At 38.0% G+C, this 13,188-nt stretch overlaps 1 protein-coding gene across 1 annotated transcript in view; it reads right to left on the bottom strand.

Annotated features, from left to right (window-relative positions):
• Nucleotides 1-1,099: 1,099 nt before the first annotated feature.
• plxna3 (plexin A3) overlaps nt 1,100-13,188 on the bottom strand; it is a 203,289-nt gene continuing 191,200 nt past the window's right edge. Inside the window, exons 25-32 of the mRNA XM_052093743.1 lie at nt 8,413-8,572; nt 7,572-7,675; nt 7,322-7,418; nt 6,757-6,947; nt 3,870-4,039; nt 3,236-3,448; nt 1,723-1,873; nt 1,100-1,229 (exon numbers count right to left, since the gene is read on the bottom strand). Of these exons, the coding sequence (XP_051949703.1) occupies nt 1,134-1,229; nt 1,723-1,873; nt 3,236-3,448; nt 3,870-4,039; nt 6,757-6,947; nt 7,322-7,418; nt 7,572-7,675; nt 8,413-8,572 (1,182 nt within the window). The 3' untranslated portion in view covers nt 1,100-1,133. The remainder of the gene's footprint in view (nt 1,230-1,722; nt 1,874-3,235; nt 3,449-3,869; nt 4,040-6,756; nt 6,948-7,321; nt 7,419-7,571; nt 7,676-8,412; nt 8,573-13,188) is intronic.

Genomic DNA, 13,188 nt, shown 5'->3' with positions numbered 1-13,188 from the left:
GTGAATTTGGACACACAAGGAACTTAAAATTCATGGCTTGCAGGTAAATTTGAGATTTATTGCTCTAGATGGATCTACTACATTAAAGATGCCTGACCAAGGGACAAAACTTGGTCCTCACCAACGCAGGGACCACAGAAATCTGAGTAAACGCTCCAAACCTCACAGTAACACAGCGGTGTACAAAAAAGCTAATTGCGCAGGGATGTATAAGAAGGGTAAATATCACCAATAAGGATGAACACACATCCTAGGGTACATCTCGGCAAGGGTTCAAGAGTCATATCTGGACGCAACGAAAAGGCAAGCTTCAAAAGACGCTGATCCATTCCTCTTGACATGAAGAGGTCCATTTGGCCCCAAAATCATGAAAAAGGGAAAGAAAAAGAGATAAAAAAGCCGCTTTTATAGGTCTATGGCATTTTCGAGACAAAGAGAAGGTTCCTCCAATTCCGCCCAGCTCAGACACTACCCATAATGCAATTTTCTTGAACATTTGGTCACCATTTTTTATTTATTCTGTCATAAATATCATTTTCCGTACCTTGTCACCCCAGCACACGATTGTTCCAGGAGTCTTGAGGCATCTTTAAGAGGTCAATATAAATTTATTGAGAATTGTTTCCAGTCCGTTGCATTTGTCGCTCTCAGGTTTGCTAAATGCTGCTTCTTTTCTCTCCCAAGTAAGTTATTTTTTATCAATGGCACCATCTTAGCAATTAAGCCGTTTCCAAGGCAACAACAATGTGCACCTTTCTCATTGGAATGTAGTATCTGATCCACAGTAGTCCGAAAAGTTTGTTAGGCAGTTGCGTCAAAGTGAATGGTGTGTGAAAGGCCAGTGCAGAAGAGAGGTACCCAAGCTGAGCCGAGGCATTCGGTCCGGGCATGTGAGGGCGTTTGGGCATACAGGTTCTGGTCCAGAAAAACATTGGGCTTCATATGCTGTGCTGTGGTTCCTTTAGGAGTTGATTGTCCAGTGTTTTAAGCCTCGACCTTCTGCTAGCACAAGCTGTGGATGTTCTATCACAGGTCAGTCCGTCCATTGGACTCCAATTCCGTTGCAACCCTCCCACCCCCCAACCCCAGAACCCTCAATCTCCCCTCCCATTTCGACCAATCATTTGCTGCCCTCAGCTGCTGCCAGACATCAGGTTAATGGCTTGTTCCAGTTTGTGTCGTAGCTTGTGTTTGCGGCAGTAGCCGTCTCGATCCAGTGCTGTCAAGATCTGTACGAGAAAGACAGAGAGAGAGAGAGAGAGAGAGAGAGAGAGAGAGAGAGAGAGAGAGAGAGAGAGAGAGAGGTCATTAACTGAAGGCCAAAGCAATGCAATATTTCAAAATTTTACAGCCATCATTCTGGGTTTCAGGACGTGCCCTGGAACTCATAATGACAATGATAAATTATCTCATCTGTACGTTCATCAAGATCAAACCATTGATGCAGAAACAACATTTGCAATTCAATTCACATTGTCTTTAAACTAGTGATACACACTATCAGGCAAGAGTTTGGTAACACTTAATCTATGTCTTTCTGATTCTCACGATCAGAAAGACATTGTGAGATAATTATTAGTTGTGCCAATTATAGCCACCATGCTCACTAAATATTGGTTAACTACTACTTGAAAATACTTCAAAAATTAATTATACTCAACATGAGATCTGTGTGACATTCAAGTGTGAAAGGTGTGAGTGTCAAATCGTCACATGTCTCACCTCTTCCTTGTACTTGTTGATGTAGAAATACAGTTCACTAAGCGCGCTCAGCGTATTGAACTCGTTGCCATGGAGACGAGACTGCTCTACCAGATAAGCATCCATGTCCTGATCACTGATACTTGGCATCTTACTGATGTCTCTGTAATATCTTGAAATAAACACACACAAATATACACTCATGTTCAAAAGTTGTGGGTCACAATGTTTCTCATGATCTTAAAAACCTTTTGATCTGAAGGCGCATGCTTAAATGTTTGAAATTAGTTTTGTAGCCAAAAATATAATTGTGCCAACATATTAATGTATTTAATAAAAAAAAATAATAGAATAATTAAGAAAAGCAGCGTATAGATGGGAACTCCTTCAGTACTGTTTTAAAAGCATCCCAGGGTGACACCTCAAGAAGCCGGTTGAGAGAATGCCAAGAGTACATGTCTGCAAAATCTAGGCAAAGTGTGGCCACTTTGAAGATGCTAAAATATAACATAGTTTGGATTTGTTTAGTCACAACATAATTCCCATAGTTCCATTTATGTTATTCCATAGTTGTGATGACTACAATTATTCTAAAATGTGAAAAATATTAAAGTAAAGAAAAAATGTGTAAGTGACCTTAAACTTTTGAATGGTAGTGTAAATAATCTGGTTTTAAACAGTGATAAAAGATATACTTGAATTTATAATAAAATAGTTTACAATGGATCTACAGGAGTTTCTTGCAGAATGACTACATTGAGCAGCTTTCTCCACAACAATGTAATTTTCCCGTGACGGTTGTGTAAATAACAAACATGGCATCCAAAGAAGACTTTGCAAATTTAATTCTCCGTTGCTTTACTTTATTGCCAGTTATTCCAGAGTTGTTGTGTTAGTTTTCTTAACTTTGCATTGCGACCTGCCTCTTATGAAAAACACTGGGATTCCCCCAATGTACGAGTGCATATACACAAATGTGAGGGACTGTCGACATTTTACATTGGTGTGTATAAATGAGTATAGTTTATAGTGTATGTGCCACTTATGTATTTGCATGGCAACATTAATCTGCATTCTAGAGGAGAAACCTAGGTTTCAGAACACTGCTTTGTGCAAAAACCCTGGAATATACAGTTTTCTTAAGAGCAAGTAAATGTGGTAATTGAAAACCAAACCGATTCATTTCTGTCTATCAGGCTACCTAATAAAAGACTCTATTTGTTTGGAATATGACCACTCCAGTATAAAAGGATCAATAATTACAACAAATAACTAATTAGTGGTGCTTGCTAAAATGTGCATCACTATTATTATTGCTCATAATTAGGGTTAGGGACTTGACCTCTTACACTAAGTATTAAACTTTAGCACACAACTGTGCTATGGACATGAATGATACCTCAAATCATGACTACTGAGGAGGACAGGTGAGCCTTGAACCTTTTTAGATCTTTAAACACTAGGCTAAATCAATCAGATACACAATCTTTGATACTCTGTTATCATGGGTGCTGAGTACAGGGTCTGCTCGTACCTCTCCACCCAGCTCTTGTAGTTAGGGATGTCTTTAGCGTAGAGGAGTTTGTTGGATGGGGAGTCTTTGCCCAGACGATGCTCAGATGTCGAGCACGAGTCCATGAAGGTTTGAGCCACCACAGACAGACAGGCATCTGTAATACTGTTCTTATGGATGTCAAAGACAAACTGAGGGTTCTTTATCACATTCACCCAAAACCGCAGAGGCAGGCTGGATAGAGAGAGAGAGAGAGAGAGAGAGAGAGAGAGAGAGAGGGAGAGAGACAAAGCAACATCCCATTACATCCAAACTGAACCAAAAGGCTTTTAGTGATTGTGGTTTGAATCTCAATGTTATTTTTAGGGCTGTCAATTGGTTAAAACTTTCAATTGAATTAATTTCATGGTATGCCAATTAATGATATTTAGTCATACATAACAATATTTGCTGTGAAAATCCCCAAATAAAGACAGTTCAAAGACAGTACATTATTATGGCAGACAGAAGCACTGAATAGACATTGAAATAAATGTCAATATATTGTTTTATTTCCATATCATTGAACAAAAGCCTATCGCTGTATTTATTAAACTGGGACAAAACTGCCCACACAGCTAGAGTTCAAAACATAAAAAAGTGCTCTCTATCTCACCAGTTGCTCTTCCAGGTGTGCCGTACATCTGGGTCGGTGATCTGCCTCTTGTCTGCCTGTTCGTCCAGGAAATCAAACATGTATTTGATGGCCAGTGGAAGAGCACTGCCGCGGTGTGCTGTGCTGAATACAGTCTCAAAGAGATCGTCCACAAACTTCTGCAGTGTGCCCTACAAACACAACGCAAACACTCAGAGTTGCATGGAGGTTCTAACATGGTTTTGGCCATACGACTGTTTTCTGATTGGCTGTTACCAGGATCATGAAAAGCAGGTCAAGATTTCAGTATCTACATAGGCAAACACTATTCATAATGATGGTTTAAACTGACACATTTCATCGAATACAGTTGATGTTTCTGCTAGTTTTAGTGGTCTAAGAGCAAATTGAGAAGCTAAATTATTGTGGCAAAGAAGTGTTGAATCTTAAGGATGTAGAATTTTTGTTATTTCCTGAGCAATCACTGGGCGGCGCCATGGTGATTCTGATTGCCACTGGACTGTTTTCTTGTTCTGGCCTCCATAAGAACTACCAAAACGAGAGATCCGGATGGAGAGAACCAACCATTTTGAGTGTTAGTTGGGGTAAAAATGTGTTTAGCCTACACTTGTGCAGTTGTTGGCAGTCATAACAACTGAAAATAAGTAATGATATCAACCTACCACCTAACCTCGAGCCATTGCATGATGTCATCTACTCGGGTGAAGCACTGCCAAAAGACGGTCATAGTGACCGAATTATCGGCACTATGCTTTTTTTTATTTGACAATTTTTTAAAATGTAATATGCTAAATATCAAAATATCCACTATACACATAAGCCGGAGACTGGAAAATGAAAACTGTCATCAGTTTTGAATCATGGAACACTTTCATGGATAAATATTTTTAAGAAGACGTCCACACTAACACGTTTTCATCTAAAAATGCAAATACTTTAGTAAAAAAAAGTGTTGACATAATATTTTTCCATTTAACTGTAGTGCATGAACTTTGTCAATCCTTCAAATGACTTTTTGTTGGGAAAATTGGCATTAATGCAAAAATATAGTGTCACATGACAGAATTTACCCCACTCGTTAACCATCATGACAACGGTATACATCCTTGAAAGCCAATTTATTGAATATGATTGTGGATTGATTTTAACGGCATAGTACAGATCTGATGCTGCAAACATGACACTTCCAACACAAATATCTCGTATCGTGCACATCGACAGGTGCACGGAGAACAAATTAATGGCCACTGTTTGTGATTAATTTAATCCATCCGTTTATTTATAAAGTTACTTTTCCACACCATTCAAAATATTAGATGGCAGTCATGGAATTAGCCCACAATACCAAAAAAAAAAAAACATCTCACAAAAAAAAAACATCTTTCAAATAAAAAATAAATACACAATACTAGGAGAAAAGCTTCAGTGTTCTTTTTTGGAACACTAACATTTAGCCCAATTCTATAAAATTATGGTTTAGCTTACTTTTGAAAAAAGCTGGCAAAATTCTGTGTATTAAATTATATAAATTAGCCTACCAAATGAATAAAAAATATAGATAATTCATTACCAAATGAAAAAATATAGATTTTTTAGACCTATATATGCCTTTTTTTACACCAACATAAATTATCCTTACCCTGATCTATAGACAAATAAAGTCAGCTGAATGACATTCAAGATTATAAACTATCAGAACTACTTATCTAATGTGGAGTTCACTTTCGGGAAAACTCGCTTTTGAACATTTTAAAACTTTTAAACATTTTAAATCTAACCCTCTTTACCTCGGATCGCATTTGCTGAGCTTCTTCAGAAAATGTAAATTATATTATGACGCTAAAATAATTTTTAGATGACAATCAAGTTCAGTTGGTCATTAAAAGTGTATACAAATATGCGGGACATAATGTAGTTGTGATGGTGATGTTTTAGATTAGATGATCATGAAAAGGATGAAAATGGAGATATTCTGAAACAATGACATATTTGTTGTAATGTGACACAGTCATGTGATCCATTCAACCCAAAACAATCAAGATGGCTGCCCATGTTTTAGTGACATTATTGTGCCTGATATCCACTTTGAAAGCATTGTTAAAGATAAATGTTAATTTGTACAACTTTTATTGCACTTCTTTAGGTGATGGGAAGTTTAATCAGAATTGCTGTCAGGCGGCAGAACACGAGGAAACTTGTGTTTCAGAGCATACGTGAAACTGACACAGGGCCAAACTTCTTACATTTTTTTTGCATGCCCAGTAAGGGAATTTATGTGTCACTGTGGATGAGAAAGTTTTGGAAAACGTTTGAAAATGTCAGCATGGACGGATAGTTTTCAGTTTCTTAACGTCAACGTTAAATTCGGTGGAGGACAAGCCCATTCCAATGTGGACGAAAGACGTGAACATCTCAAAATCAAAGTGTTTTGAAATGAAAATATTAGTATTGCTGTGGCCATAGAGCTCCTGCTCTAAAATCTGAAGCCACTTTAAAATGGCCATTGTATGCTCACCTGAACTCACATCAGTAATGTGGCTAGTTGCTTGGCAACTGTAAACCGTAAGCTAAGAAATTCTTAATTGTGAATGTTATCATCAATAAATTTGTCATTATTAATACATTTAATTAATTTATCTATCATATTGCGATTGCCACCATTCTTATTATTCTTATCCATTATTACCATTATTATTATCAATGAAAGCAATAACTACTAATAATACTGCCTTGTGTTACAGTGATTTTACCACAGTCTTCAGGTATTCTGCTTTGTGCTGTGCCTAAAACATCCCTTATCTGTGGTAAAATCACTGTAACCAGCCTTAACTTGACAGTAAGATACAGTATGAGATAACAACAATCCTTTAGACTTATGTTCATGTACCTTGGTAGCCAGCAAGCGTGTGAGGTAAATCTCAGACACCATCTTGCTCCCACGGTCCCCCTCACGCTGGTCTGCGTGCTCGTGGTTCTTCACTAGGTGCCAGAGTTTGGTGCCTGTCTCCTGGTCAGGGGTGATCATGGGAGCTCTTGAACGTAGACTGTCTGGACTACTAGAGGTCCTGAGGAGGCTCTCTACACCACAACAAGAATCCAGATTACAGACGTGTACTTCAGTCCTATTCTTTAAGTAGCAGTTCCCCCAAAACTGAAAATGTTATCATCATTTACAACAATCTGACTAAAATCTCCACTGAAATGAAAGCATATGGATTTGGAACAACATGAGGGTGAGTCTAATGACAGAATTTTTTAATTTGGGGTGAACTGCCCCTTTAAGAGCTATTGTAAAACCAAGCTAGTGAAACCAAAAACAATTTCAGCCTCTCACTCCAACATATTTTGTGTGGCATGACACAAAATGCTCAAAGTCACCATGATACATTCATCCAACAAGGCCAAAGCTGAGGATTGTGTGGCGTAAAGCGATACGAAAGACAGCGGCTTACCGTATCTACTGAGGGAACGGGTGAATGTGAAGGAGTTGGCGATGTTGTAAGCTGATACTTGCTTCTGAACCAAAGCCACCAAAGACCCATCTGTCACCTGATATGGAAAAGGAAAACTATAAAAAACATCTCTATTTGTGTGCTTGTGATGTGTGTATCTCGTATCATAGGAAATTGCTGTAGAGCACGCAAAAAGCATTTGTAAACTCAGTAAATGTTTCAGATTAGCTGCCAGGAAATGTTGTCAAACCTGGTAGTGTGCCAGTGTGTTCAGTCTCTTCCAATCACTCTCGATTTTTGTGGTGACGTCTTCGTCTTGGAGGATAATTCTGGTTAGTCGACCCTGCCGCCATTCTGTAGGACGATGAAGACGATTGCGTTGATGTTTCAGAAGTGTCAAAAACTAAACTCATTCCCCAAGGTAAATCTTTTGTGTTTGGTACTTTTCCATTAAAACAACATGAAAAAGCATTCACAACAAATGTAACTTCTGTAATTTTACATAATTGTAAGGGAAACAGAAAATTCAGCAGGACACAATGTGGATTAGGGCTCGATTTTATCAATCAGGATTTGACTGGATTGTAAAATATTGGTCTTTGATATTATGATTTTCGCGCACACATGGCATGGTTACCCAATATATTATGCTTGGTTGCACAAAAAGACCAGAGACATTTATTGATAGATTTTTGTACGTCAATTTTGATTTCATGTTGTCTCTAAAGACTCCATCAAATGGCTTGTCTAACACAGTTTTCATTCGTATGTTGCCATACCGAGACAGGAAGTTGGGGCGGGACATATTGAAGGATAATTTTCTAGGACATTCTCATCTTGACTGAACAAAAATGTTTATAGTGCAAAATGAGAAGCACATATAGTATAATTTTTCAACTCATAGGAGAACTCTAGCATATAGATGACCTCAAGCTAAAAGACAAGGGACTAAAAGTGAAAAAAGTCAAATATTTATTTCATAGGGTCTTTAAATATTATTCTATGGTACCAAATAGGACTACATAAATAGGGGCTACTAAAGCATACAACACTGATATGAATTCAGACATTGGCTGTAAACAGTTATTTACCCAAGTCCATGTCATCGGCCTGCGGTCGCTGAGAGTACGGGATGCCTTTGTACACGGCATCTAGCAGCTTGTCCTTCACCTGAGTGATCGTGTCACAGTTTAGCACCTTAACAGGTATTTCTGTACCTGCCTCTCCCTCCGGAGGAATACACATGAATGTCTGAAAGAGTGTGAGAGAGATAAAGAGATCTTTAGCATTAAAGGTAACACTTAGACCAATTTTTTACTCCTGCCATCCACACAAGAACGGTAAACGATCTCCATTACTGCATACTTCAGAAAGTTTTCAAACAAAAACATATTAGTGTGTACTTGGACAAAGTGAAAAGATAGTTTCAGTTCCACATCGAATGCCAGAGTTTTATTTAAGGCACTTAATAGCAAGTATTTTACTGTAAATCTGCATTGTGCTGTACTTACAGTCTCTACACATTTTTGTTGCGCTATTTATCAGTGTTTTATCTGTGCAATCTTTTGTAAAGACTGTCAAGACATTATGTAAATTCATGTGATGACTAGATAATTCACAAAAACCTCTCTGTTGGGAAAGCTGCTTTTCAAGCTACAACATACTCATAATTTAAAGTAGTTAAACTACAGTCATGTTACAGTACAAAACATAGCAAACTACACTGAAGCTATTTAAAGTATATTTTGCAGTTCTGATTTCAGAATTAAATAATGTCATCTGATAGCTACACATTTAATTAAGGTGAAATAAGACAAATTAGTGTGACAGTACGCAAAAGGCGGCAATGTCCCTTTAAGGCTAAGCAGGGGCTCTAGTGAATTAGTGAATCATTTATAACGGGTTAATTTACATGAGCTGTCTGAACTTATTGACTTGAATGATTTGGATTTTCCAGCTCTAAATGTGAGTGATTGGCTGGTTAGGTGAGTGAGTTTGATTACTCTCTCGGCTCCATTGCTGTATTATATACAAACGTGTTGTTTAATTGTACTTGCATTTAAAGTACCTGCATATAATTACATCTGTAGTTACACTATTAACCTAAACCCCTAAACCCTAACTCTACCCCTAACTCTACCCATACCTCAACCTCAGTAGAAGCAAATGTGAATCTTGTGAGAATTTTGCATAACATATAGTTACACAATACATGTAAGTATGTATGTATTTAATGTTATTACATAGTAGTTACAGACAACGATATTTTTGGAGCTTGTCAGCCCCAGTGCCAATTCACTGCATTATTTGTAAAAAAGCAGCTTGGGCATTCTGCTTTTCTTCTCCTTTTTTGCTCCACAGAAGAAAAAGTCAAATGGGTTTGGAATGACTTGATTATGAGAGAATGGATTAAATGATCATTACTTTTTGGGCAAACTAATGCTTTAAATGGGTCTGGAAAGGTTAAAACACACACACACACACACACACACACACACACACACACACACACACACACACACACACACACACACACACACACACACACACACACACACACACTATTATTATTATTATTCACAGCTAGGGATTGGATGCTCGATTTCACTACAGTCTGCCAGTGTATCAAAGATTGATATGGCTCCCATTTCAAGCTTTGGCTTGATTTATCATAATAGTCATCTCAACTTTAACTGTTATGTCGATGGTGATATATTTATCTTCCAGCAAATCAGCATTTAGAAAATGTGAAATTCTCAGGTTTTGAAAAAACAGTCACAGATCGATAAAATCAAACAGCACGAGGCAACTGATCCAGCCACAAATAAGGATTCATGTGGCACATCTGAAAGTAAACGAGATACTTAAAGCTGATGCGTGCCATTTTTTCCCCCTTTTAGAATACTTTATCCTATCCCAAGCTAACATGCGGAGACAACTATACAGTAATTAAGCCATTTGTAGGTTGATTCCCTTGAAAAATTGTAATACTGCGGGTGTATCAAAACATTACTATGTTTGTTTGAGAATCCCAACTGTCTTATTTCTAGTAGATTTTCTAACAGATTATGAACAACATTTCAGCTGAAATACTATCGCTTCTACAATGTTACTATAGCAAACACAATTGTAAATCTTCTTAAAAGGAAGGCATGGTCTATATTGCATTGTTAAAATAATAATAACTGCAGAATGTGTGTATCAGCTCATATATGCAGCCAGTAGCATAGACAAATCAAAATCATAAAAAAATGTCCGTCAGCGCTTACTGAGTAACACAAACAAATAACAGCTTAATAAACAGACCGTTGAGTTACATTAAAGAGCTCAGCATTTATCATGAACCCAATGCTCTGATATCTCCATTCACACAATGACAACAGTCCATATAAATTCATGAGAGAACCTCATGCGCATAAGCTGCGTTAATCGTGTGATTAAAACAATGCAGCTGGCATTGATGCGCGACTCTGCATTCATAATCGTGGCTACTCGCTGATCATTAGCTCACAGCAATTCCTGCCCTCGAGCTGCGGCTCACACGAGAGAAGTTTGTGATTAAAACCCAGTTACACAGTAAATTACAGAATTCTCCCAGAGACAGAGCAAAGCCATATTTAGGACGTCCACTGCTGGTACAGGAATGGAATTGGGTTGAAAACCAATAGAGATTAGGGTTTTATGAACACAAGGTATTGTTCACCCAAAATGAATTATTAATTATTTCATCATTATTTACTACAACTAAGTTTCCCCAAGCCTATATGACTTCTTGTTTTGTGATTTTATTGAATTTCTTTCTTCCATACAATGCGAGTGAATGTGACTGAAGCTTTTAGTATGTTCATACATCCAAACAGGCATATTATCTGGCTATTCTGAATTGTGTTTCATGGTAAGAAGAATACTGGATCTGTTGAAATATTTTGGAACAATTTAGTAAGAAATCAAATATTTTATGCAGAAGTATTCAGTTTTATATCAACAAATAACAATACATGCACACGAACCATCAATGCCGTTGAAAGGAAAGCTATGCGTAAAAATGTATTCATACATAATTTGTGGGCTGTTTATGGTTGCCAGCCAACATAGCAACTTGTATTAATATACAATGTGTGGTCAGAATTTAAAGTCGGAACTAAACGTTTAATAATTCATGATGCATTGAATCACTTAGAATCGTAATTGAAACGAATCATTGTGAGAGCAAATATTTACATCCCTAATGAACATACCTCCATGTACACTGTGAGTGTAAGCATTGCACACACAGGTGTGTCTGACCTTTCCTGACGACCCCTGGGAGTTTCACTTTACAGTTGACAGCTAAGACAGCTGAATAACTGTGGCACTTATCGATTACCTTAAGCTGATCTATTCTGAATACGGTGGAATTGATGGGCTGTCTTATAGCTTTAACTACCACAGAGGAGCCATAGATTAAGCCTCATTCATTGGTCGACTTGTATTGTTCCATTCAAAATCAATGCACAGAGCTCTGTCGGTACAGACAGTAAATATGTCTACAGCGCTGACTGTGATTTTAGCAGGTTTCAGTGAAGTTCTGGATGACTCAATTGAGTAGACATTTTCGTATATGTGTGCAGATTGATGGATAGAAAGATAGATACTGAATGACAGACAGATACAATAGATAAACAAATATATATGTATAAACAGATAGACAGACAGACAAGATATACAGACAGACAGATCCAACTGACATGCATACAAACAGATACAGTAGATATAGACAGAAAGACAGACAGATAGATAGTTTGTGTACAGACAGACAGACAGAGATAGATAGATAGACAGACAGAGACAGATAGATAGATAGACAGACAGAGAGACAGACAGATATAGATAGATAGATAGATAGATAGATAGATAGATAGATAGATAGATAGATAGACAGACAGAGAGCTAAATAGATAGATAGATAGATAGATAGATAGATAGATGGATGGACGGACAGATAGATAGATAGATAGATAGGAAGACTGTCAGATAGATAAAAATAAAGAGTGATAGTTAGATAGTTTGTGTACAGACAGACAGACAGACAGACAGACAGACAGACAGGCAGGTGGATAGATAGACAGACAGACACAGATAGATAAAAAAGAAAGAGTGAAAGATAGATAGTTTGTGTACAGACAGACAGGTGGATAGATAGATAGACAGACAGACAGACAGGTGGATAGATAGACAGACAGACAGGTGGATAGATAGATAGACCTTTCTGCTGCCTTTGACACAGTCAACCATCAGATCCTACTCTCCACCCTCTCTAAACTGGGTATCACTGGAACTGTGCTTGACTGGTTCAACTCTTATCTCTCAGAAAGGTCCTTTGAGGTAGCATGGAGAGGGGAAGTATCCAAGCCACACAAGTTACTTACTGGGGTACCTCAGGGATCAGTGCTTGGGCCACTTCTCTTCTCCATATACACAACATCACTGGGACCCATCATCCAGTCACATGGTTTCTCTTACCACTGCTACGCTGATGACACGCAACTCTACTTGTCTTTCCAGCCCAACGACACCACAGTGACCGTTCGAATCGCTGCCTGTCTGGCAGACATCTCGGCCTGGATGAAGGAACACCACCTTCAACTCAGCCCTGCCAAGACTGAACTCCTTGTCTTTCCAGCCAACCCGGCTGTTGAACACAACATCACCGTGCAGCTGGGCCCAACTACAGTTTTGCCTTCCAAAACGGTCAGAAATCTAGGGGTAACCATTGATGATGAGCTAAATTTCACAGACCACATTTCAAAAACTGCAAGATCATGTAGATTTACACTCTACAATATCAGGAAGATAAGACCCTTCCTCTCTGTACATACCACACAACT

Source organism: Xyrauchen texanus, chromosome 27, assembly GCF_025860055.1.
Source record: "Xyrauchen texanus isolate HMW12.3.18 chromosome 27, RBS_HiC_50CHRs, whole genome shotgun sequence".
NCBI classification, from domain to species: domain Eukaryota; kingdom Metazoa; phylum Chordata; class Actinopteri; order Cypriniformes; family Catostomidae; genus Xyrauchen; species Xyrauchen texanus.
The sequence above is the reverse complement of the archived record's forward strand: the minus strand, read 5'-3'. Positions and strand labels throughout refer to the sequence as shown.